The 26,612-nt window shown below is 40.6% G+C and overlaps 2 protein-coding genes across 3 annotated transcripts; both read right to left on the minus strand.

Moving 5' to 3' along the window:
- Positions 1-2,403: 2,403 nt before the first annotated feature.
- Positions 2,404-13,715, minus strand: LOC128761073 (RNA-binding protein 6). Of its 2 annotated transcripts, none has more exons than XM_053868970.1 (23): positions 13,582-13,715; positions 12,337-12,402; positions 10,121-11,603; positions 9,942-10,031; positions 9,792-9,861; positions 9,055-9,128; positions 7,056-7,130; positions 6,515-6,827; positions 6,074-6,231; positions 5,891-5,991; positions 5,748-5,811; positions 5,568-5,667; positions 5,432-5,490; positions 5,165-5,285; positions 4,995-5,092; positions 4,576-4,923; positions 4,357-4,503; positions 4,218-4,286; positions 3,923-4,150; positions 3,785-3,859; positions 3,561-3,721; positions 2,836-2,890; positions 2,404-2,760 (listed from the first exon to the last, which is right to left on the minus strand). In XM_053868970.1, the coding sequence occupies exons 2-23, from the start codon at positions 12,381-12,383 to the stop codon at positions 2,662-2,664; spliced, it is 4,035 nt and encodes a 1,344-aa protein (XP_053724945.1). In that variant the 5' UTR covers positions 12,384-12,402; positions 13,582-13,715; the 3' UTR covers positions 2,404-2,661. The 2 variants fall into 2 exon arrangements, with proteins under 2 accessions (XP_053724945.1, XP_053724944.1); XM_053868969.1 differs by having other exon boundaries at positions 5,432-5,493.
- Positions 13,716-14,010: 295 nt separating this feature from the next.
- LOC128760510 (caM kinase-like vesicle-associated protein) lies at positions 14,011-25,032 on the minus strand. Its single transcript, XM_053867960.1, has 11 exons — positions 24,872-25,032; positions 17,610-17,737; positions 17,411-17,542; positions 16,758-16,832; positions 16,549-16,687; positions 16,360-16,480; positions 16,219-16,294; positions 16,014-16,147; positions 15,861-15,939; positions 15,566-15,653; positions 14,011-15,503 (listed from the first exon to the last, which is right to left on the minus strand). The coding sequence occupies exons 2-11, from the start codon at positions 17,702-17,704 to the stop codon at positions 15,225-15,227; spliced, it is 1,218 nt and encodes a 405-aa protein (XP_053723935.1). The 5' UTR covers positions 17,705-17,737; positions 24,872-25,032; the 3' UTR covers positions 14,011-15,224.
- Positions 25,033-26,612: the final 1,580 nt, after the last annotated feature.

The following is a 26,612-nucleotide window of genomic DNA, read 5'->3' on the forward strand; positions in this document are numbered from 1 at the left end:
AGAATATTAAAGCGTTTCTGCTCTCCACTTAATGACCAGGCGGAACCTTATTATGACACACGACACACTTATAGAGTCAGCAATCGTTTCATTATTAATAGTGATGACACGCCATTGGAATGAAATTAATTCACTTCTCACCTCATATATGCGCCAATGTGGCTCACAGATATCCTCTCCAAGGATTGTAAAACCTCAAAAAACTGCAGCAAGTGAAGTAAAGTAAAAAGTGTCATTGGTGAACACACAGGTGAAATCAAAAAATAATATCTAGATAATTTTATATATATATATATATATATATATATATAGTGAACCACAAACAGTCTTTTATTCTTCTCAGGTAGTTAGATTTGTTATTATACATTATTTATCAATAATAATTTAAAGACAAAAGTAATTCATGACAAACTTTCTTCATCTGGGAACCAGTTTCAGGTGTACATCACTACACAATGCAATGTCATAACCGAAGGGTCCATGATGAAGAAGACCATATGTGATGAATAGGAGAAATTCAAGTTTAAAAACCTTCACAAGCACAAAAAATGTTTTGTGCAGACTATGCAGTGAAGAATTCGCTCATCACTGATGGGCTTCTTGTTTAAGCTAACGTGGACAGATTCAACTTCACTTTGATCAGTTGGATGTCAAATATGAAAATATGAACAATCCTGACCATGAATTGAATTGTTGAATAATTTAATTTTATCTCGAGACTCTTCATTCATTCCGTTCTGTCCAACACTAAATCCAAAAACCCAAGCGACATCAGGGTGGATGCTGCTTCACGCTTTAGCACATGAAACAGCGACCCCTGCCGGACAGTGCTGCTCTACAACGACTCCGTGTGGATGTTCGGTTGAAAGCGAGCACTGCGTAGGACCCGCCTCCCTCTGCTGTTTCCCATTTGTCTCTCAAATTGAACGGAACATTTAAATGACTTCTCTCTGCAGACGAGTGTTGATAGAAGCAGTTCAGAACCGCTTCATGTCCAGGGCTCAGGGGGACAGAAGGGACTCTGGTTTCCTCCCACTGTTGAAAAACACACAGATGACCCCAAATGATGCCAGGCTGAAGTCTTCTAAGCAGTTAAAGCAAAAGAGAACCACACTGCTTCTATCATGTTTGGGTACACCAAGTAATAACTGTCTAAAATTGTTCGTGACGTGAAAGTCCAGAGCCCGACCTTCACAAACCAAGACCCCCTGTAGCTGCACGCTCTCCTGCCTGTCCTCAGACTGACGCTGAAGACCACCCAGCTGAGATCGTTGGAAGCCCTCACCACCCAAAACACGACTCTGTGGCAACTGCAGTCAAGCCAAAGAGCATCAAATGCAGAAAAATACGCAACCTTTGTAGGACAGAGAATAGGCTTCTCATGCCGGAGCCCAGTTAGACTCCTCTGGATATACAGTATAAACTAATGTACAATATTGTAATGTGACTGAGACAAAAAAAACACATGTTTAAAACATTTCAATGACCGGGTTATCTATGTTCAGACTGATGTGCAAAGCCACTTCTATTTAGACACATGGCCTCGATGTGCTGATGTTGATGTTGATTTAATAGCAAACAGATGCTCTGTTGAATTGAATGTCAGGAATCTAAAGGCAGTATGGGTTGAAAAATGCAGGTTTCAAGGTGATGATCACCTTGAAACCTGCATTTTTCAAACCATACTGTTGCATTTTTTTGCAGAATCCCGCAGACTGGTTTGCCTTTGGTAAATTGCCTGACAAAATACCAAGCAGACCCTCAAGTCTTAAAGTGACAGACCACCATGATGGACTCATTGATCCCTGAGGACTTACAAAGGGTGGTTTGAGATATTGAAGAGGAGAAACTCAGTTTTTCTCCACTGTTCATCACAAACAGAATAAGAAAAGGCCATTTGACAGACACAATGAGGCCAAATAAGACTGGAAAACATCCCAACATAATCCATGTAGGTGATAAATTCTCCTATTTAAATGCAAATATGAGGCTCTGGTGTCTAAAACTGATGCAGAGGATTTGATTTTCATTTCGAAAGGAAATGAGAAAAATTATCCTTGAGCTGTGCAAACACACCCAAGAACCCATGAGGCAAGAAACCTGCATGACATGAAGGTCAGGAGCAGCGTCATGAGCCTCTCATAGGAAATAAATGTCCCAGGAGATGTGCATTTTGGACAGAACTATTATATACATTTTTTTAAAAATGTAAATACAGGGATTTAACACAATAGTCCCTTCAGAAACTTTGAATCATAACACTGCAATCATCTGCATTCATGCATTTTTATAATTTTTAAACAGGAGCAAGGAGAGGAAAGATTTTGTCCTCTTTTGAGCCGACGAGGTATAATGCTGCCACCTTGTGGAGGAGGCGCACACACGCACGACAGAAAGACGAACTTCAGCCAGATGTCTTTTTTATGTAAAAAATATTTGTACATACAATATTGTCAATTCAAGTGTAAAAAAAAAATCATTTAATTTAATAACCAGCCAAAAGATACCATCTAATAGCAGATGTCTGGGAAAGAAAACAACAACAAAAAAAAAAACATCTTCCAACACTGGTTCCTAAAATTGCCTCAGTGGGAAACCGACGACCATGTGTTTCAGTCCAACATAATCCATGCAACTGGACTGGTGTTTGGTGATGCGCAATCATTCCAGTTCTTTAAATCTTGCGAACATGGCCTTCCGCACAGCTTGTTTGTAAGAGGCGTAGCCCTCCCAGACCACGGGCTCCTTCTTCTTCTTCTTCTGCAGAAGAAGAGTTCAAACCCATGTCAGAACCACAGTCAAGTGATCTAAAAGCTTCATCGACAGATGACCTACCTGAGGGGGTTCTGCCCCTAATCCAGGCCTCTCGCTTAGTGAACTGACATCGTCCCTTTGAAAACATCAAAGAAAGTGGAAAAAAAAGTTAAAACTTTAATCCTGAAAGCAATTAATCAATAGAATAGATGTTACGTCCGATCAAAAGCATTTCACAAAGGGATTGGTTTCCAGTTTAAATTATCGTCTTGGTTTGAGTTCTAACAACTGTAAATTCCGGACTATAGAGCACATCGGGATATTAGCTGCAAACTAAATTTAAGAAGGAAACTAGATCTCGTTCATACATAAGCCGCTCTATAAGCCGCGGGTGCAGTGGTTCTGTCTGTGCTGTAGAAAGGTCAGTGGTGCACCCAGCTGAAAAATGCAGGAGGATCACTTCTAAGCTAGTTTGGAAAACGGGCTCCAGCGTGGAGACCGACTCATAAAACTGAACTTGAATCATCAACTCCTGACATATCTTATTGACATTGATGCCTTTAAAATGTGCCATTTCCGCCCACGTGTCTGAAGTCCCGACACCACAGCCAGTCTCAGCTGCTGCTTCAAGTTCAATGATGTGATGGGGCTCAATATGGTGGCAGCATTAGGCCTTTAAACCCTTAAACATCGACAAACCCTTCCCAAGCTTTTAAAATAATGTAAAAACAGCATGTGAAGAAAAAAGAGCAAAGTGAACCACAGACTGTCATGTTACTAAGGTTTAATACATTCGACTAGCTTACCTCGAACTACTGGCCCATGAACTGTGATGCTGCTGCTGATGTTGCTGCTGCTGCTGTTGTTGTTGTTGTTGTTGTTGTTGTTGTTGTTGTTGTTGTTGTTGTTTCTTCCGCTTAGATTCAGGCAACTTGGTGGCCTCTTTGCCACTCTTCAAGGACATGACCTTGAAAAGAACAATCCCAGTTAACAGTCAGAAGTCAGGAGAACACACTCCACATTCACTCACTTGTTTTTCTTGATGCTCAAGTGCTTCCAGCTCCTTTTTCGACCTCTTAATTTTGAGGTGAATCTCCATGTTTTGCTGCAGACATAAAAGCAATGAGAGCAGACGGAACATGTATCAATGAGAAACCTTCCTCGGTACCTTGTGCAGGTCAGACAGCTGCTGATGGCGAATCAGCGCATCCTTGTTTGGGAACTGTCTCCGGCACAACAGACAGGCCATCTTCTTCCAGTCCGTCAGCTTGTCCTCCTTCTCCTCCGAACGCTTCACCTGGTTGGTTTTTGCTGGGTCCTCCTTATCTTCTTCCACCTCCTCGTCGCTCCCGGCTGCATAATCTGATGCCAGGAGTCCCAGTGATCCCATGGGACGCTGGGTGGAGGAGAGGATGAAAGATTAAATCAAAGCCAGCGGTAGAACATCAAACAGTTCTCTTTACTTTTGACTTCTCATCTTTGGTCTTTGGTGGAGCGAGAGGTTTTTTGAAGAGGTCTTCACCTCCTGAGTTCTGAAAACACAATGAAACCAACAATTAGTACCTCAGCATATGGAAACATATGAAAAGAGCTGTTTTCCACCTTTCGCTCAAAAACAGCAAATCCAACATCGGCTGACTTGGACTGCCTCTTGTCTTCGTCTGAGCCCGACCTCACCGTCGATGGCGACCGCACACTGTCCTTCTGGCGGTTCTGGATCTTGGCCCAGCGCTCCATATCCTTCATGATCTGTCCATGAGCAGTTGCAGATGAAGGAACTCGCATCCACAGCAATGTTAGAATCAAATATATGATCTTCACCTTGACAGCAGCAAGACTCTTGGGCTTCTCCTCTTTGCTCTCCCGCTCCTTCTCTTTCTTCGCAGACTCCTCGTCCTCCTCTTTTTTCTCGGAGGTTGGTGGCGTACTCTCAACAGGATCAGGATTTGTGTAGGTAGCAGAAGTTGCTGGAGCTTGCGCCGTGTGTGGCGCCTCTGATGTTTTCTTCAGTTCCAGAGGAGCATTTGCAGCAGGGTTGGAGAGGATGGCCTGGTCCTCAGCTGTCATCATCACAGTTTGGTTCTCAGACGACCCGCTCGGCACCGGGATGTAGGTCTTTGAAGCAGCATCCCAGTACAAGTACTCTTGGTTTTGGGCATTATAAAAGTACTGTTCACAAGCAAACAAGACATTAAATACGAGACACCAAAGGGACCTGGGATTAATATTTGTGTACTTACACGCGAGTTAGGATCGTAGTACAGTGTGGTTTCTGGGTCGTAGTAAAAACCTGATGTGGCATCGTATAAATAGCCGCTCACGTCTGGAGTATCTGTAGCTGAAGAGACAAAATTCATGAAGTGAAATAAAGCATCACTGGACTGATTCACGGTCCATTTAAGAAACCCACCATAGCTGTACGAGTGTGAGGCATCTGGAGTGGCAGACACTCCTTCGGATACCGGTGGCATGTTGGCTCCAGCAGCCGGCCCCAACGGATCTGGGACTGGTGTCGGACCATAACCAAGCCCCTGAACAGTTCCCAGAACAAGGTGAAAAGTGTTACACTTTTTAAAAACACCAGCCTTGACCAGATGAAATCATGAAAGTTTGCTTGTTTGTCCTGCCAACATAATACGTTTCCACTTCAGATTGAGGCAACATAACACAAACCTACCTGAGAGAAGCTGGGGTCTGACTGCACAGCTGGGTTGGGGACACCAGTCGTCCTATTGCCTACTGAAAAAAATAAAAATAAAAGACAAACAAATAAACCCGACGTTCAGAGACTGTTTTCACCTTCGGAGACTCACCGTGCACTGCAGGAGGAGGAAACGTCGGTGGGTGCGTGGGAGGCATAAAAGGTGGAGGCTGAGTGAACAGTGGCGGGTGCTGATGCGGCACTGGTTGAGACTGACAGAGAAGATCTTCTCAAACTCAGATCTATATATCAATGAGTCCTTACAGGGAAGTGACAAAAGGGTGGCACTTACCGTGCTGGCATCAGCCGGATATCCCATGATGGAGCTGCTCGGTTTATCAAAGTCCCTCCTGAAGCTGCAATGAAGCGCACACCAGATGAATGAGATGCAGGAAACCTCAGTGAATCTTAACCTGAGCAGGTCTGGCAACTCACTCTCTGTTCTTCAGAGGTTTTGCAACCTCGGCATAAACTCTGACCCCATCAATATAGAGAGGTTTAGGCTTCGTGAGGAGCTCCACCAGTCGTGTCACTTGCTGAAATCACAAGGGAGGAAAAGACAAACTTGAGAAATATCTGACAATTAAAGTGACAATATTAGAACACATAAATAAATACCTCATGTGAGTCCATGTCAACAAAGCAGAAACACTTTGTTGATGGAGGCTTCGCCTTTACTAGACGGACATTTCTCTCATCCAGGTAGGCAAAGGGATCCAGAGCTTTCAGGAAGGTCTCTACTGTGGTTGTGGGCTTGACATTTTTGATGATCATTGCTGTGCAACACAGAAGACAAACAACCATGAACAGAAGTTCACTTCCCCACTATCTTGAGTCACTTAACCCACAGGTAAGAAACACCATTCAGAACACACGTTCCACAGTCCAATACAGGGTTAATGTTCTTACTCTTGAGGCACACTGCCTCAGATTTATTGAGTTGTAAGGCCCATTTAGCAGAAAGGAAATCATTTGCCCCACAGAATTTTATGGCTCCAAACCAGGAAACACGATGAGGAAGGTATGGCTCCCACGTCAACAACAGAAACGTTGACTTACTTTTGCTGTACTTGAAGATCCCATCAGACTGCTGTGAACTGTGCTGCGCACCATGATGCGGAGGAGGGAGGTGAGGGTTACCCCAGGACTCTGAATACGAGTCCTTTTCCTGCTGCTGAAGACGTTGGTCCACCTGTTGTTGCCAAGCCTCCGGCGTCAAGTCAGAACTTCTCTGCAGAGGAGGCTGGGACAGAGGATCCATGGGGCCTTTTGAATTGTACCCATTTTGGTTGCTGGTGTTAAGCTCCTCTGACGGCTGATCGGTGTTAGGCAGGGAGGCGTCCTGGAGGTGGGATGGTTTCAGATCTGATTCCTGATTTAAAACCAAACAAAGCAACTGTGTCAGTTCACCATTAGTAGTTCATTGTCCACAAACTACCGCTTTATTTCCAATACGACAACCTGATTCTGCCCCAAAAATACATGTGTAAGCTTAGGAAAACGAAATGGAATTCAAAACAATTCAAGAACTTTACATCCTTGAGCACAGGATTCTGGCTTTTCAGTCCAATTTAATTATCACACAAATCTCAGAACTTACATGGACACCACTTTTATGCTCCTCTGAATGGACGTACTTCATAGAAACGCTTTTAGTGCCAACCTTCAGGGAGCCCTGGAAGAAAAGGATGGATTCAGTATGGCAGCTCATCGACGAATTGAAATAATTGAAGCTCAGATTGTACAGTGTCGGTGCAGGCCCTTCACTTTCGCTATCACTGTCATTCAACACCCATATTCTGGCTCACTTTTAAAAAGGTGTTCGAGACAAGGGTGTTTCACTTTTCTTCTGCAAGATATCGATGAGTTTAAGCTTAAACTAGGAATCAAGTTATGCTTAAAGAAGGAATCGAACCACCAAGGACAACTGTCTCTTTCCATGTTAGACAACCTGAGTTTACAGGTTCTGCCAGGTAAATCCTCATGACACCAAGTTATACCATAAATGTTCAGGACAAACTTTTTAACAACCTTTTTCTACCTCACAAGTCTCCAATCAGGAGTTGATGTGCGCACCCCAAAGACAAGTATAGTGAGAAATGTTAAATCAGCAAATGACCAAGATCAAAGTATAGTATAGTATAGTAACTTACTAAACACATCTGTAGAATGACAAGAATTTCAATGAAAATCCTCTCCAAGTTAGATGTGATCGGCTTCCAGATAACATGATGAACATGAAGATTGAAAAGACCAGACCAAGAGGAGATGCAATAAGGAAAGAAATGAGCTGAACTCCTGCAGCGAGAATTCAAAGATGAAGAAAGCATACTCTTCCGGGGTCAGGGTCAAGGGCAGGAAATGTTCAGCCAAGGGCAGGAGCCAATAAGCTATGGTTATTGGTTGAAGACAAAATGGCAAAAAAAAGAAGAGGAAAGGCTCTACCGCTGAGCAGTTCAAGAACATAGTGACAAAGAAGACTAAAAATAGTCAATATGGAAGTAGGACCTCTAAGGCTTTTTGTATTTAACCCAAACAAGTTTCAGAAAAAAATAAGAGGATATGCACAAAGAGTTGATGCAGCAAAACCCCATTGAAATTGATGACGCATACACGTGTAGCCCGACATGGACTCAATGTGACCATGCAATTCATAGTGCACATCCAAATCAAATCCTTTACAGCAATGACTTTCAAACCAACTTTGAATCTCTGAAAACCAGAGCCAAACCTCTTACTCCAAATCCAGTCTGCAGAAGTGCTATTGATTGTCTGAAGATTAAAACAACCCTCTAGGTGATCACGCTGGATGCTCCTTGTACACTTCATTGAAATGTATCCATCAAATAAAACAGCAGGGAACCAACCCACACATGTGGAATAGCTAGTGAATGTTGTAGCACAAATGCAAAATCTACTCAACTTAAAGACACTATCAACACAACAAGTCACAACCTTCTCTTGTTATGACCACAATAGTACTGCGGCCAAGACACCGCCATTCAACAGCATTTTCTGGATAGCAAAAATCTGGAAATCTGCAATATGCATTACATATAATGCACTGTAATAATCGTCCTCCTGAAGCGCTGCACACACACAGCAAAGCAACATTTAAAATTTATGTTTTTAACATCTGAAAACTTCATAATACCAACTCTCAGGTGAAATGACACATCACAGAGGCATAACAAGTCAATGGTCCACCTAAAAGCAGCCACCATTTACTAATTATTGTAGTAGAAAAACATGAATGCTTTTTAGAAGATAGCTGAGCTCTTCTACTAAATGACGGGTCACTTTTAAGTGCCAGATATTTAGCACGTTACTGGAACTATCCCAACACAATGGCCCCTCTCCTAAAACGTACATGCAACACATTTCCTGTATTTTTTTAACCTAATACAACCTTTAGGACGAAGGTGGTCAACATTTCAAGAGTCAAAAAGAGAGTTAATTTGCATAACCAAGTAAATTTGAATGGATCCTTTTTTGGTTATTTGAGTCATCTGTTCCTTGCCCATCTACTAAATGCCCTCTCAAGCCCTCTTATTCCTGATGGGAGAGGCGGCCTTCGCAGATTGACGAGGATAGGCCACCTTGTTGGACTCCATGAAGCGGACTGCATCCTCGAGCTTTAAAAACTCCACATAGGCGGTATCGTAGCTGTAACCTGGGGACAGCATTTGAAATACAGATGGTTTTCGTTAGTCACTTCCAGTAAGGACAGTCACCCACTTAAACAAACAAGAGAGCAAGTCACAAACAGCACGAGATCATTGGGAAAAGATTTCTCAGAGCCGGACCTCGACATACCTTTTATTGCAAGGTATTTTAAGTCCAGCGTAATAATCTGACTTCATGAGAAGTAATACCAAGTCGTATTCCAAACAATTTGCCATCGTGAATGGCAGTAAAAGACTGCTGTGTTTCACCAGAAACCACAAACTGTCTGAAACTTATACAAAATAAAAAGTGCACATATTTAAACAATGTCCATATCAGCGTAACTTGAATATTGTTGGTCTGGAACTAATGTGCTTTGGAAGGAATTGGGACGAGAAATTCTACCAGAAGACACATTCACTTGTAACAGCATCACGTCTCCGATGCTGCCAGTAAATACTCAGTCACCGTGGCACACAACAGCATTGGCGAAACACCCTCCCCGCAGCAGAATCATGTCTTTACTGAGAGAGTTCATACAATTCAAGAGCAATCGCACCACATGGAGATTTAAAGGACAGTGCCGTAGTATTTTTCGAAACAAAACATTAAGGGACATATTGCGATCGAGTGCCCCACGAACATTTCTGTACAGAAACTGAAACTATACCTGGAACAACACTCTTGATCTTCATTCCCCGCATTAGCACACCATCATGATCCGCAAAGGCATTAAGAATCTGAAACAGAACAAATGAAATCAGTTATATTTACAAAGCATTAACACAGTGTGGCTCATCTTTTTCTTAAAAACCATCACCTGCTCCATTGTAGCAGATTTTGGAATGCCTGTAATGGAGATGGACTGGGACACCTTGTCCTCTAATGATGCACTCCGGTAATCTTGATCCTTCAAAAATATTTTCATAATGATGGGATTAAAAAAAGCGTTAAAAAGTTAGCAAGCTATCAGTGCAAAAGAACCAAAACAACACCCACCTGAGAAGCAGGCCCACTAAATTTTGAAGATGCGACAGGCTCAGAGTCTTTGATCAGCGGTTCCGTCGCATGCAACTCCTCGCTCTTGTAATCAAATATTCTTCCAGAGCCAGTTCTGTAGTCAATGTCTCGATAGTCTTGGTCTTTTCCTTGTAAAGAATCACTGCTTGGGAAGTCACTACCTTCCTCTACATTGCTTTTGACAGGTCCCGCATTGTGTCTTTTTAAATCATCGATGGGATTCTGAGACTCTTGAAGGTCTTGACTCTTCTCTGGAGGGAATCCAAGCCTTTCATTGTGATTGGACCGATTGGAATGACGGTTTGGGCCTTCTTGGCCAGGCCAAAATGTATTCTTGTTTTCCATTCCAAGAGCGCCAGCATTAGGAGTTCCTGTAAGGAGCTGATGGTTTTGGGCAGTATTGTTGCCAAGAGGTGGTTGCTCCATTGAAACAAAGCGATCACCATGAGGAAAGCCATCTTTCCGATCAAAATCAGCTGGTGGCTGACCTGGTTTGGAAAATGGTGGTGAAGTCCTACTGCTATCTCTACCAAAATAACCAGGGAAGCTGGGTTCTGGTGCGGTTCTCGTGTCCTTGTTTAAGAACGTCTGTTTATCCTTTTGCCGATTTTTCCACTCTTCTGCAAGAGTCATCTCTTCGCCACTTCGGTAATCCATCAGTTGACTTTCACTCAGCTCCGGATATTCCCCTTCCCTTGATTGTCTAGAATCACTCGTATCTGGATGGACATCAGACTGCGTTTCATCCTTTGGAGGGAAGCCAAAATGTCCGAATCGTAAAGGAGAGCGTTCTCGACACCTGAAGTCAGCTGACGGGCCAGGGCGGTTACGAAAATCCATATCAGAACCAAACCCACCTCGCTGAGGGAAATTATGCCCTCCTCGCCGATCTGAGTTGATCAATGTCCTTTCATGTGGCGGCATGTTCATTTCAAGAGGACCAGTGCCCCGCATTGGAGGTTTGTCATGTCTATCTCTAAACTCGTCGCCTCTGTCTTGTCTATCCAAAGGAAACCCACGCCTCCCTTCCATGTTAGGATTGTTGAGCTGAGGCATATCAAAGTGAGACGAGTCCCTGTCTCTCATGCCCATGTACCGGTCATGCTCCCTTTGTGGCATCCCTCTTGCTCCCATATCTGGCTGGTTTCTACCCGAGCCTGGGAAACCATGTAAATTCATTGCGTTTTCTCTGAAAGGACCGTCATACTGCCTTCTAAAATTAAAATTCTGTTCTTCTCCAGATCTGAAGAAATCTCTGTTAGGCTCTCGGCCACGCATATCACGTGGGTCCATATCACGCCCCCGCATTGGCGGACCGTCCATTCTTCTCATGTCCATTTGAGGAAAATCTAGGGGTCTTGAACCCATGGGGCCAAAGGGGCCCATGTTCATTTGATCTCTAGGTCTAAAATCAAGCATAGAGCGATCTCTGCCACCAAATCTCTCCCCGCGATGATCACCTCTGGAACATAAAACACATTCAGTGAACAAAAGGTTTCAGAAGAGGTCAAAACAGATCATGTGTGGCAGGAGTACGTCAAGGATCGCCCACCTTGAGAATATAGATACTTGTGACCAAGTATCTATATTCTCATAATTCAATGGATAATGATCACGACAGCACATGGACGATGGTATAAACTAGAGATGTCCCAGTACCGATATTGGCCAAAAAGTCAAACACTCGCTCATGACAGCACCCGATACCTACAACAGTGTTCCCTCTCTGCATTCCGACGGTTCCGTGTAGTGCAGGTTTTTACAGGGCTGTCAAGACTCACACAAATGAGGGTGCTCACAGGCTCTCATGCCACCTGTGTCTTACACATGTGACAAATATAGTCTTTGATGCTCTGAATACAAAAATAAATTCATTGTCGATTCCTCTGCGATTGTCTATGAGCCAGCGATACAGTCAAGGAAGTTTTATCTGTCAAACAGTAAAAGGTTCTAAATTACATTTTAACAAAAAAGTACCTTTATAAATTATGGAACAAGTATGTTTGCATAGTAATTTATATCCATTCATTCTTTCTTTTATTGATAAATTATAAGTCTTTTAATTATAGTTGCAAATAATAACAAAAGGCAAATGAAATTGACATCTCGCAAACTGCGAACAAGTTACCAAAAATAAAGCAAGATTTTAACATTGTACAATGGCATATAAAATGTATATCGAATGCAAAACTCACCGAAATGCTGGACCCCCTCGATGCCCATGTCCCGGTCCGTCCCACATTTTGAAAACAGAAGGGAACCTGAAGGAATTACGAGACTGGGTCAAAATTTATAGAGGATTTCTGATCAACCTTTCCCCACGATTCTGAGGCGGTGGCTGGAACAATGAAGGACAGACATGGAGGAGTGTGTTTGGGCAATAATGCACAGAATAAGTAAAAAAGGATGGTGAACACCCACATGATCATGAATCCATCAGCATCTGCAGCAAAGGGCTTTGTCAGAGCCCTGATTTAAGTCCCAACATTTACATAAGTGCATGTTGTCGCTTCCTTTTCTGGTTCAACTATTGGTTGAACTTGGAAAACAAGAGGATGGAAGAGCCTAAAGCCATGCCAAGAAAGTTAGCTGGCTATTCCACACATGCATAAACACAGACTTTCCTGCACCCTGTGAGATACAGCTGATAACACCATAAGGTCAACCTGTACCAGGCAGGATGGGTGTCCCTGGACAAGTTGGCGCCCAAATTCACGATTATTTAAAGGCCACATTCTATAGGGCAGCTCAGAACACATCTTCAGTTCAGACTCACAAAATGTGTGCATGCCTAAACATAAACACCACTGAAATTATTGCTATGTAAACTTTAAATCATAATCAGGAACGAATTACGTAAAGAAAATAACTTATTAAAACACAAGTAAAAACATCAGTAGATCATAGAAAACTGTTGACTGATAAAATATGAGTGAAAACTTTAACATTGACATAATCAGAAAGTCATATAGCATAACTGTAAGTATTGAACGTGAATAACATGAGCGCATTGTAAACCAGACAAGGTGTTACGATTGCTACAATGCCACACTGGCACGCAGTGACGTTTATCGTTTCATTGTGCAGAATCTCGAAAAATGTGTTCCGCACATCAGTAAAAATGGCTGCAAGCGTCACACCAGCGCTGCTAATTTTGTTAGCCGCTGGGCTAAAGTGCGCTGGGTTTTTATAACTACGCATTCCGAAGCGCGGCCTTATTTTAACCTTATTTTATTGTTTCAGGCAGAGTGAACTAAGCACCGCTATTTGCGTCACAGGAATAAGAAATGTAGCTCATCTAGCTTCGCAAATCGCCGAGAATATCCATTAGCTGGTGAGACTGCTAACACAGCCAGCTACTTGATATAAGCGATTCTACAAACAGCGCCATCGTAATTTCGGTTCGATAACACTAAAGTTCAAAATAGGCCTAGGTTTACCTTAAAGCTCGCCCAAAATGTTGGAAGATAATCCAGAGGTTTGAATCTAAATTGTGCGATAGCTTCCACTGGCTATTTATAAACGGGTGACACACTGTAGAGCCGAACCCCTAGCGGTACGTCACATGACTACCGGAAACAGCCGAAGATGGACGAAGGTTAACGTTAGGATACGATACTGTCCGAGTGTATTTTCTTCATACTCACACTTATGCAGCGATTTATACGGTTCGTTAACAAATCAAGTATTTAAAAAGTAAATTATTGATCATTTTGTTTTCATTTAATAATTTGTTTAATTTCATGAATTTTAGCCGTAGTTATATGAAGTGTTATAGGATTGTGTAGGAGAATATAAATGACAAACAATCAGTAATATCTATATTTCTAGTTTTATTACATCACAAGCAATGCTGCAACAACTGAGCTTTTAGTGTCTAAAACCAAATTATAAAATAAAATATACACATAATAAAATAACACATATCAACCTACAATACAATGTAAACTATACAGTGTGGTACAAAAAAAAGAAGAATTGTCCTAATTGTGCTATTTCAAGTGATACAACACAACAACAGCTATAAACAACACAACAGAGAATGTTCAGGATTTACATCTAAATGAAGTCATTTAGTGACGGAACACAGGAATCAACATTAATTTCGCAATTTGGACAGCAAAGCAAGATATTGGCAAAAACACACAAATAACACATTAACAAGCAGTTCTAAGCAAGGTTTTTCCTTTTCATTCAGTACTGCGACACATAATAAGGCACTTAAAACAAAAATTAAAACAAACAAAAAGTCTTCTACAATTGCAAGTTATATTAATATACACTTGAATTCTTTCTTGCATCGGAACATTTTTCCCCCCTCTATTTAAACTGCAGGCAATTCGCTCTACTATATTAAATATGCATTTCATCCTCATTCATATAAGAACATTGTCCTTCCAGTTACTCCATATACTCCAAATAGAAGTCTTTGAAAAAATTATCATGAGGCAATAAACAAAGTAGAATTAAGTCGGTTATTCAGGATTATGACAAAATGAGGACTTATTGGAGTAATCTTTTTTAAAATACGCAATCTCTATTTAAACTGTACCTAAGAAACTATTAGAACCCATGTATTACATTTGATTTGTCGTGACTACATTCAACTGAAAAGCAAGTAAAGAAAAAAAACTTGGTAGGGTTTGCTAGTGATTACACATCCTCCATGCTCATAATGTATCCCCTTTCTCTCATTTTATTAACTTCTCTAAAGTTCACACTACAAAAAATACAAGTTATGAAGCCAATAGATTTTGACCTGCTGAAATAGTTCATATATACAGAATGATGTACAAATATGATGAAACACAAAGTTATATGTTGCTTTTTGAAGATAAAGAACAGAGGAAAAGCTACTTCTTAAACAGTTTTTTTAAAGGGACTGTTACACTAAAAACAAGTCAAGGATGATTTTCATTTGGACAACCAGTATGAAACAAAGAAATTGAAAAGTTAGCGATCGCACAAAACAATTTACCAAACTCAGGACTAGCTAGACGGAACACGCAACACTGACTTTATTGGTCAAACTGCTCATGTGCTTCCAGGATGTCAAACTCCTGTTCTCTGTGTTGCTTGACTCCTAATCAGCCTTTCTTTGGGGCAACATTTGCAGAGCATCCCCATTGTTCTCTCCCTGCCTGGCTGCATTCATCTGAGCTGCAGAGGCGTTGTCAGTCTGTGTGTCAGGTGCCTTTTCACTAAGAACAGACTTGACACTCAAGGCAACGCTGATGCTGCCTGGAGCAGCAGCAGTGCCGGCGGGTTTGCTCGGATCCTCAGTGGTCAGACCAGTGGCACCTGCAGCCCCCTGCTCTGACGCTCGAAGTCTCTTCATCATGGTGGTGACTCTGACAGCTTTCTATAAGAATGACGGCAACATTAAAACCTTGTAGAGTTTGCCTCCAATATGGGTTACTGTACCTTCCACTTCGCTTTAGCAAAGTTCTTTTCTATTTGGGCACACACTGCATCCTTGATGTTCTTGTCTGACGCAGCGTTCCCGGAAATCCTGCGTGAACAAACATTAGTTATTAAAGAATTACATTTGAGGTGAAAAGTTTGGTGGAACTCAAGAGACACTGTTGAGGGAAGCATAAAAATGTTACAGGTGTCACCACAAATCTCCATAAACACAGCGGCAATGCAACAGAGCACACAGACTCTTCTGCAACTCTGGTGTCACTATGAAATGGCTAGATAAATGACTGATGAATACCACTCATGGGCGATGGCTTCTTGTGCAGTCAAGCGCTGATCTTGGTCTACGTCCATCAAAGAAGCCACCAAGGTTTTCGCTACAAATCAGGCACAACACAGCACGTATCAGATTGTGCGTTTCTTTTATCGTAAAAATAAAAGCATCTCTTACCAGAATCTGAGATGTCATCCCAGTACGGAGAGTCGAATTCATAGTCGCCTGACAAAATCTTTAAGAAGAGATTTCTGTCCCTGTTGTCAGAGTCGTCCTCAGAATCATCATAGAAGGGGGGATTTCCGGACAGACTGTTGGGAAAGAAAGATGCTTGACGGAGGCAACACTGCATTAACTCCTCATAGGCCCCGCAGCTACTCACAGTATATACATGATGACGCCTATGGCCCAGCAGTCAACAGGCCGTCCATATCTCTGCCTTGCAACCACCTCAGGTGCTGTGGGCAAAATGATTCAGCAGAAGTGTGAGTTTGTGGGCAAAACGCACATCACAATCCTTTACCGAGATATTCCGGGGTTCCGCATGGATCCTTGATGAGTCCGTTCTCCAGCTTGGCCAGCTGAAAGTCACTAATGACAATTTTCGAGTGTTTCAATCGATTAAAGTACACCAAGTTTTCCAACTGGAAAAGAGAAGCGATCATTCGTTCAGTCTCTGTTTCCCCCACTAGATGTCAGTAGTGCAGTCTACCTTCAGATTCCGGTGGACGATGTTGAGAGAGTGCAGGTATGCTACAGCCTCCAAAACCTGCCTCATGACGTTACTGGTGTCCCTCTCTGAGTAGTAACCCTGGTCCAGAATCCAGTCAAACACCTCCCGCCCCGTGGCTCTGGTGAGATTTCAGATTTTTGATCAAACATATAGCGTAACTTCACATCTGGCCTTTTACTGTGACTCACAGCTCCAGGAAAATGAAGTATTCTTTCTTCGTTTCGAATACATCAACCAGCTGGAGAATGTTATGATGTTTGATCCTTGCAGACAAAGAGGAGAAAAGGAGCGGAATTAAAGGCAAATCATACATGTGCAGGACTGAAAAATGAACAAATAAATAAATTTAAAATGTGGGTTGTTTTTTTTTTTGTAAAGTAAAAAAATGTTTTTTACTTTAAAAAACATTGTATTCGAATATATATATATATATATATATATATATATATATATATATATATATATATAGATAGATAGATAGATAGATAGATAGATAGATAGATAGATAAATATACACACACACAAATGTTTTTTATGGAATAATTACGATCTTACATACAGCATTTCCTATTTTGCACTTTTTGCGCCCTGATAAGCCTTTAATTTATTCACTCCTACTTTTGCTTGACGGGCCCTCGCAGTAGCGTGGACCCTACAGAAATTGAATAACCGTTGAGTGGCTCTTCACAACATAAAAATGAAGGCTGAGTCTTGCATCAATAACTGATCAGTGAACCTTCACCTTGGAAGAAGCCAGAACCTTGTTTTATTGAGCTTTAGCCCTTCTATGTACTATCACTATAATAATTATCATGTTATTAACCAAACTGGGTAGACTTACATCTTCAAAATCATAACCTCGTTCTTGGCTGCTTTCCTCACTTTGCGTCCATCTTTCTTGTTGAATTTCTTGCAGGTGAACATTTTCAGGGTGTTCCTATCCTTCGCTCGATATATCTCACAGAATTCATCCCTGAAGGAGAAAAAAAAAGAAACCTTAAAAGGTTGTTCTGGGCCACTCGAGCATTGATGCCACTCACGATTTAACAACTTGTCCGAGGTCATATTTGTCTGAGACATCTGAGGGATTGTTGTAATCCTTCTTGTCACCGAGTGTCAGACAGCCAAATGGCATGGCAGCCTGTGCCCCTTCCAGGGAAGATACGGCCTGCAGGTGACAGTGCAAGGTGCGTTTAGACTCCAAACATAAGTCATAAACAATATTACGCTAATGATGGAGGTGGGACGGCAACTTGCCCATTCAGCTAAGCAAAGAATCAGAACTTTTTATAAGCCATCAGATCACGTTAATAACATAATAGTCATGTTGTGGGAACATAAAGTAAAATGCAGCACATACTGTATCAAAAATATAAAAGCAAGTGAACATGACACGGGAACATAAGAAAGAAACTCACAAAAATTGGAAAAAAATGATGACAATTTTTGAAAATATTGAGAAAAATGCTTGGTCAGCATTGGAGTGTTAAAATACAACAAATCCAAAAACTATACCAGGAACAATAGAAATAGAACACTGAAACATATGTAACATTTTTTTTGTTTTACATCGAAAATATGTAAATCCTGGAGATGAAGAAATAAAGAATAAAAGAAAGTAAATTAATGGTGGACATTTACATTTTCAATAATAATCATCTTATTCTTCATGGTGCCTTTAAAGGCAGCATTATGCCCTGGGGAAATTATTGGGATCGGAGGTGGGCAAACAGTGGGTGCAGATGGAACAAAGAGCTGCACCCGCTGTGGCCCTTTGAGGAACAGTTTGCCCACCCCGAACTTAGATGTGCGAGTCAAAATGAGCCTGAACATTAACACCATTGGAAACTAAAGTTGAAAAATATAAAAACGAACCAGTTGAGCCACTGGGGAAAAAAATATTTGTTTTGGCACAAACATTTGCCAAGCTGACAACTAACTCCAAGAGTAAGTTAGTAAAGAAAACAACCCCGCAAAAACAGAAAAGCATAAGATGAGATCAATAATGTTCATTAAGAAGTACAAAAATATCTTCCCTGAAAGGTCAATGAGGAAATAAGTGCACTGAGAACCAGATGGGTTGAAGTATTCTCCTCTCTATCAGCGTTATTTGTATTTATACTCAAAGTTCTTAAAAAATCTGAGTTTAAATCGCAAATGTCTCTGACAGTATGTCACTAAACCCATTCATTTTTTTCTTTTTCCAGAACTCTCTGCAGGAGCTGAGGCATTCAAACCATGTCCTGGGGTTGCCCGAGGGCTTCTTCCCAGCATGGCATCCTGGAGCACCTGACCTAAACACATCTTGACACTATTTTAAAGTCACCTCAGCCAAGTAGTATGAAGTGAGCAGTTCAACTTTGAGACTGTCTACCCACCCTTTCTCTGAGACACCTGGCGGAAGCATAGTAAAGGTTGGAACATAGAACAACCCTTTACAAAACAAGCAGCAGTTTGCAGAGAAGAATGGTGTGAAACTCCACTTTAGACAGCAAACAAAAGCCTTGGTTAAAAATGATCAGCCATGGATTTATTACAGTCCATGTAAACACAGCAGTGGCTCTTATTCAGACGTTCTTGGCAACATGCTGACCTTAATTTGTTGGAATTTCTGCTTAAAGCAACAGCAAAACAACTGAACAATTATTATTTCCTATGAGCCTCAGATCCCATCACATGAATATTTATCTACTTGCTTCTGTGAATGACACTCCAGAAATGATCAGGAAGACGTTTTTGTTATTCACTTAAAAAAAAGTGTCTCACGTGATAATAAAGTTGTCCGGGTGCCAACTCTGCAGTAGTGGGTGGATTTTAAATTGGATTCAGTGAGTCAGCAAAATGAGCCTGTAATATCTAAAATAATCTGCCTCATACATAAAAACACGAAAAATAAATACGCGTGAAAGATTTTTTTTTTGTAGTCATTTGCGAGAAAGTCTCTTCCGTGCTGTCATTTCTAAACTCATTTGTATTATAGTGGAATGGTGCTCACTCGTTTCTATTAACAAATGATTTAAGTGTGAATTAATCTGAAATATACATCATGTTTAAAGCCTTATAACAATCAATACAATTTGCTGTGGCAGCAATTATCCCAAACCTTAGAAGTGTTGTAGTATTCTGACATGATGCATGTAACATTTTACAGACTTGCTTTTTGGCAAGACCTGTAGAAGAAATGGCAGCCAGCAAGGAAGAGTGGGAGTAAAAGAATTCTGAGCAAGCTTCTGTCTGGAGCCTTAGACCTGATCGGAGGCTGATATTTTTCTTCGCTGCAGCATCACGTTGAAAATGTAGAGCAAGAGTGTGGTCACAAAAATAACAGGTTGAATCTGTGGCAGCAGATCTAGTCACCAAGCAGAGGTGGAAATCATGTCCAAAGACTTGGGCTGGCTAAGACTGGGGGCTGCAGATACCGGATAGGGATCGAGGTTAAGTAGTTAATATTGTAGCAGAGGATAAACCAACTGAGTCACAGCAGAGGCATGCCAATAAATCTAATAGCTTATATCACTCATGTTGAATTATATTTGTCTACCTGCATGTGACATCACTGAAAGGCGCTTAACTCGTTCAATAACAGCAGAAAAAGTGTGATAAAGAGGAGAAGTCTTCAGTTTTGAGAACTGTTAACAAATGCCACCAGTGATCACACAATACCTAATATCGTTGGATAGATATTAAAACTAGAAAGGCATTCAGATTGCACCTACCAGCACCATATCACATGTCGTCATAAAAACGAAGCATACAATTTGTTTAATAAAGCAGCTTCCATCATTAAAGAACTGCATTGACTCTTGGCGAAACAAAATATAAAAATGTTTCCTACCAGAACCCTTGTTTGTCACCAATGATTTTCACATTCCAGTGACTCAACTGAATGTTGAATTTTATGAAGTTAAACCAAACCACAGAACAGCACCAAAAATCAAATAACCTCTTTTTTTAGGCAACAAATGAAAGAAAGAAAAGTAAGTTCTGCTATATTAAAATGGCAGTAAAAAGATGTCTCTGCTTAAAGGAACCATCTTGATGGTTCTTATAATTCTTATAACTACCTGATCTTCTGGTTGTGTGATGACCCTTCTATAATTACGACTTCTGCCTTTTCCTCAGATGCTATTATGGTTCATTTTCCTTCATTATCAAAACCCACCTCTTTTGGAGGGTTGATCCTTTGTCCTGTCTGAATAGTGCAAAGTATCAGGAAAGTGCTTTCATGCTGGAGGGAATCAATGAAGGTTGCAGGAGTCGTCTCTTCATCAGAACATTGTGAAGATGCCTTGTCACTGTGTTGTTGTTTTTAGAAAAAATATATGTTTGTGGATATTATTATTAATAATGCTACAATAATAAAAAAAAATATTTACAACTGTCATATGATGCTGGAGACATTATTGAACTTTTTATATCCGCACTGGATTCAATCTCAAAATATGAATCTGATTTTCTATCCAGCTGTGTTTTCTGTCAGGATTGTTGCACTCTGCTCTTGTGTGTTTGTATGTGCTAGTGTTCCTTCTTAGGCTGAGAAAAAAAGATTCTTAAATGTATAGCTTTTTTTTGCAGGACAGTATTAAATAGTATTTCTGCCCAGAATTTTTTCACACATTATGACAGTGGCAAGACGCGACATCGTATCCGTCTCCTGGTTAACAGTTGGGAGGCATAGCTCAAGCGTGAGTCCTGCTCAACAGAGCATTGGATCAAACACATAAGTTTAACACTCGTGAAGCTTTTATTTTCAAACAACAACTATTGGTGAATGTAGACCAAGGACGAGTTGACGAGTTGGATATTGGTTATTTAATCCAGCTCCCACTTTAGGGGGTAAAGGGGTTGCAAACTCCCACACTCAAGCCAACATGCAATTTAAAGTCATCAGCCTCTCCATTCTTTGAGACTGCTTGAGGAAACTATGTTGTCCAAGGTCAGGTAAACAAACAGAAGGGATATGGAGTCGCACCCCACTGGGTGCTTTCATCCTGGATTCAAACCTGGGACCTTCCTGCTGTGAGGCCATGTAGTACCACTAGTCAACCGCTTAGTTGCCAAAATCAATGGTAAAAGTCTTTATTTAAGCTATTCACCAGGAAAAATACTTTTAGCATTTTAATTATGAAATTCTGAATTAAACTTGCAGAAACAGCTGTGACTGAAAGAAAAAAAACAGCCATTTTTTTTCCTCACTGTTTTGGTAAACCAAAAGGTTTGTTGTTTTTGCACATTGTATGCACTGGGAAAAAAGCCTGGCATTTATGGGTTAGCTTCTAAATATTTGTTTTGTAATAACAAAGGAAACTCATGTTTATGTTATATGAGATGATTATTATTATTATTCTGAATCTTTATCACACTTATTATTATTATTCTGACTCTTTATCACTAGATGAAGTTAGGTCGACAACTTATATCACTTTATACATTTTGTCACAAGTTACATACATAATTCTGAACATTTAGAATGTGTTCTATAGAGCCTTATGACTGCATTCTGACCTCTGAATATGAATATACTTGAATATGCAAACATTACAGCATTACAGATGAGTCCTTGAATAAAGTGTTACTATTTTTTGACATTTGATTTTTGTTTCTTCAGTATGAAAATTTAATGACAGATGAAAGCGAATCATCAATGGCAATGAAAAATGAAAAATAAAAAAAGGTATCACATATATTGAGCCTTTGCTATTAATGATCAAGTGGATTCAGTACATCTTTCCGGAGCTTTCATCCAAACAAATGAGTAGACAGAAAAGTTTGCATCTGGTAAGTAAAAATGGGAGTTAAAGTGGAGGAGTCCATCTCTTAGTCTGGCCTGTAACCCACCATCAAAATACTCCACACGACTATGTCGAAGATTATATCTGAAGTGCATTTTACAGAATCCTACATGTGTTTCGACAAACACAAAACTAGAGCAGAATGAAATGGCTCTTCACTATTTTCTTTTATTTAATGCTAAAGTAATTTGAGTAGATGTAGATGAAGATACTGAACAAGGGACAACATGACACACAGTCAAAGGGGACAAGTGTTTTATGGTCTTGATATTTATTTTTTACTAATATCAACAAAAGTGGAACTTTGGTGGTTTAAAATTGGCCAAATACTAAATACAAAACAAAATAAATGTGCTCCAAAATGTAAACTGACGAGAGAAAATAAATTCATCCTGATATATTTTGCCATTTCGCCCACCCTTTCTGGAGACATTTTTAAAGAAATATATTTTCTGAAATTTGTTTCTGCAAATAACATGCCAAAATAGCCTAGAGTCAGTAGCTAGAATTGTTCACAAAATAAAATGGATTTTCACTTGTGGTGAGCCTCGGATTTTTTTTTTCAGTGAACGATGTGTGTCGTGACTTAAAAAAGGTTGAAAAACACTGATCTAAAACAAGGGATGTGTACAGTAAGTTTCATACTCTCCAGCCATCTCACATACTCTTCTTGTAACACTAAAGATAATAACATTTATTGAGCAACATCAAAGAATATCGAAAAGGTAATTAACCAAAACAAAGGTCACGCCTGCTGACTAGAATAATGAAGCGTGGGTTGTTTTCAGGGACTTAACACACTGAGCGCACATCTTTGGGACAAAACCTGCTTGCTCGTGTCTCTCTTTTAATCACAGCGATCTTCTTCACAAAGAGGAGATTCTCCTTCAACAGGAGAACAAAAAGACGGATGGCCCTCAACAGTTGCTGATTCAGGGTCTTTTTATCTTTCGCTTTTGAAAACTCTGAATGAACTGTTCTTCACTAATGGGAATGCAAATGTTTCAAATGCTGCTGAGCTGAGCGCATGTCCAAATACATGCTACTTAACTGATAATGACCAAGACTTGAGATGAGAACTATTGAAGTAGACTATTAATGGTGGGCATGAGCTTCCTTGTGATTACTCTCAATGAACCTCTGCACCTCCACCTCCTTTTTTGGTTCAGCTGGAGCCACTCCCTGATGTGTTTGCGCCAAAGACACACTACAATCCTATTAGTCCACCAGCCTCCCGATCACTATTTGACATTTTAAATTTAGCTTTAAAGAGGAAAACAAATGTCTAATTCTAAAAGCAAAATAGATATTTCAAATAATAAGAACTCACTGCAGCATCAAAAACCAGTGGTCTCATCTGGTTTTCTGATCATTCACAGGTTAAGGACAATAAATAAATGAATGAACATCATATAACAAAGCATGACTAAGATTTCCTTCAGATTTCTTTCTTTCTAACAGAGAGAAAAAAGAATGCAGCATCTACGAACTGGAGGTTGGTCAGATACATATTGCAGCATGATTCATGGGGGTTTAGGGTTTAAAACAAAGCTTCACACCACCACTGAAAAACACAAAGCAATTACTTGATTTTCTGGCAGTTTCTATTGTTCAGAGAGTTTGGACCACTCACTGCTTCTTCAGGCATCATCTGACCACTTTCTTATGATGTTGTTTTGTTGCCATGGAAACAGCTGCTACATGATGCGCCATGGTAATGTGGATAAATTCATTTTTAAACATGGTGTAAGGCAACTTAAACATAGAAGAAAAAGCCCCTCAAACATCATGATGATTGTTGGTGAAAGACAATGTAAAAATATATTTTAAATGACACGCCTGGCATGTTCTGGAAAAAAAGAAGAAAAACAGGGCTCGATCCAAAATGGAGAAAAATGAGGCACCTGTAAAACTGGGGGGAAATGAGCTGAGATTTGAGCAGCATGGGGTAGAAGTTCTCCGACACATCTCCCTCTTTGTTGTTGTCATTTTTCTTCCCCTCATATCTTCTCCTGGGGTTTGTGTGGAAGTGAGCACGAGGGAGGGGGGGCTAAATGAGTTTTGCAATCTCTGTGTCAATGGGTGTGAAATGATGACAAATAATAATGAAGCGAGAAGACTGCATGACTGTGAAAACTCCAAAGTGCTGCAGTCCCAGTCTTGAGAGAGCGTGGCTGAGCTGCAGTTCTCTTCAGCCCATCGTGTTAGGTTAAAACCAGTCTTTTCATCAGCCTTTCACAGCCGTTTGAAATATGTTTTTGAAGATTTCACTGCTTCTACTGAATGGTATCTGCCTCCATTTTAATCCTTTTTTTTTTTTTTTTTTTGGCCAGTTGTTATTGTTGCATTATTACTTTTTATCCGTTTAGTATAACGCGGTCACACCTGTCTATCGAATATCATGAGCAGTTAAAATGCTAAAAAGTTTACTGAGCAGTTCCCAAGCCAAAATAACATGAATGAATGTTTCTTGTGAATGAGGTTATAAAACAAGCGGTGCGTTCACGTACCTTCAATAAAGTAAAGTGGTGAAGAACAACATCAAACCTCCGCTCCGACAGCGCACCGCCTCTCTGCTGCAGCTTTCCCACCCAACTTCCTCCGATATTTTAGGGGTGCGACGGTTTATGCCACGAGCTTCTCCAACAAGTGATATTGTGTTTCGGAGATTGAGGAGGACACGGCGCGGTGATGCAGAGAGGGGAGGAAGGCTGGGAAGTGCGCATGCTCGGGAATACTTGCGCCTCTGTACCGACAAAGCGCACAGTTGGACTTTTAAACTCAGTGTTTCAAAGTGAATGTATGAAGCAATGGCTCCATAAAACACGGACGTTTGGACACGTCACCGATAACTCAGGGATTTTTGTTTTGTATAATAGTGGTTAAATGCGGTCAGAATGCTGTGTTTTCTCTTTTTTTTAAATTTGTTTTTATACACTGTCTATAATTGTCCGTTGATGTCAACATTATCAAAAACGAGAGTTTGCTTCAGAATCATCTTAAACAGTTAAACAGTTAAAATTCAACTCAGGACATCATGGAATGCTTAAAAACAATTGTTTCAGCATTATCAAGGTATTTAATGAAATTTAAATAAAAACTTATAAAACTCATCTACTCAATCCCTAAGATGGCCAACCACCTTTCCAGGGTGTCCCTCACCTCATGTCCTACAATAGGAGACATATTCCCAGTACTTACTGAAACGCATGAAAGGATGTATCTTATTACATTTCCAAGTATTCAGACAAAACATGAGAGAGGCCGGTGATCAGCAGGGATTTTAGCAGGTAGGCAGACTCCAAAAGCTTCGACTTACATAACACAAGTGTCCTAAAATGAGTAATGGCTATTGGGAAACAGGAAACACAGTAGTGGTGCAGCTAACCTGCTCCCTATCTAACTGTGCAACATCCCACTCATTCTTCTGTAACTCCCAATGACATGACTCCGCAGAAGTGAAGCGGGACGCTCAGGACACGCCACTCTGATGACAGAGTGCTGGAATATATAGTGTTGCCACACTGAGGAGAGATTGATGATCGCAGCTAGATTCCACTTTGTACCCAAGTAGGTCATGGCAAGAAAAATGGCCTATAACCCATACATGTATCCCATAAAAAGTTAGGTTGGGGTCCAAAGAAACAATACAATCTCATCTCATCAGTATCGCATGAATATATTTGGACTGTGGTTAACACTGAAAGTGTGTGACGTAAATATGTAATTCTGCCTTCAGTTCTATTCAGATAGTAAAGGAGAAGGATTCTCAGACGACTGGATTTTTGCAAAGATATAAATATATGTTTGGTGTGGTGCTTGTATATCTATACTTATGGGGACCAATTCTTGAAAGCACACCTGCACACCTGGGACCTTATGCATTTGTGAACAATTTGTGTGCGTGTGTTGAATGAGGAAACTAAACATGAATGTTCTCCCACTAGATGGATCAACTAAGCGTAATGGGAAATGAAGTCGTCGGGGTGGATGCTACCAATGCTTAATTCAATGTCTTGAATTAAAGTTACCAAAAGTAAGTGTTGTAGGCAGGAAGCATAGTCCGACCATCTCAGAAAAAAATACCATCTGTTTGATAGCTCTATTATATGGATTGCTTTCCCCTTTTATTTTCACGCCAGCTGTTGAAAATGTGAAATAAACAACACATCTTGTTTGAAGTTCTCCTAGGTGTTACATCACTGACACAGGGTAACACACATTTAGAGAGTGGCAACATCACATACTGTG

Source organism: Synchiropus splendidus, chromosome 6, assembly GCF_027744825.2.
Source record: "Synchiropus splendidus isolate RoL2022-P1 chromosome 6, RoL_Sspl_1.0, whole genome shotgun sequence".
Classification (NCBI taxonomy): domain Eukaryota; kingdom Metazoa; phylum Chordata; class Actinopteri; order Syngnathiformes; family Callionymidae; genus Synchiropus; species Synchiropus splendidus.

Excerpts from the sequence above, each read along its gene's own strand:
- LOC128761073 (XM_053868969.1), bottom strand. The coding sequence starts at position 12,383 with ATGTGGGACGGACCGGGACATGGGCATCGAGGGGGTCCAGCATTTCG. Across the intron at positions 4,287-4,356 it reads TTGCTGTTTTTGAGCGAAAG|AACTCAGGAGGTGAAGACCT; the intron begins GTGGAAAACAGC and ends TTGTGTTTTCAG. Across the intron at positions 2,761-2,835 it reads TAGGGGCAGAACCCCCTCAG|AAGAAGAAGAAGAAGGAGCC; the intron begins GTAGGTCATCTG and ends CTTCTTCTGCAG.
- LOC128760510 (XM_053867960.1), bottom strand. The coding sequence starts at position 17,704 with ATGCCATTTGGCTGTCTGACACTCGGTGACAAGAAGGATTACAACAAT. Across the intron at positions 16,833-17,410 it reads GAGGTTATGATTTTGAAGAT|GATCAAACATCATAACATTC; the intron begins GTAAGTCTACCC and ends TTTGTCTGCAAG. Across the intron at positions 16,148-16,218 it reads GGCGTCATCATGTATATACT|TCTGTCCGGAAATCCCCCCT; the intron begins GTGAGTAGCTGC and ends CTTTCCCAACAG.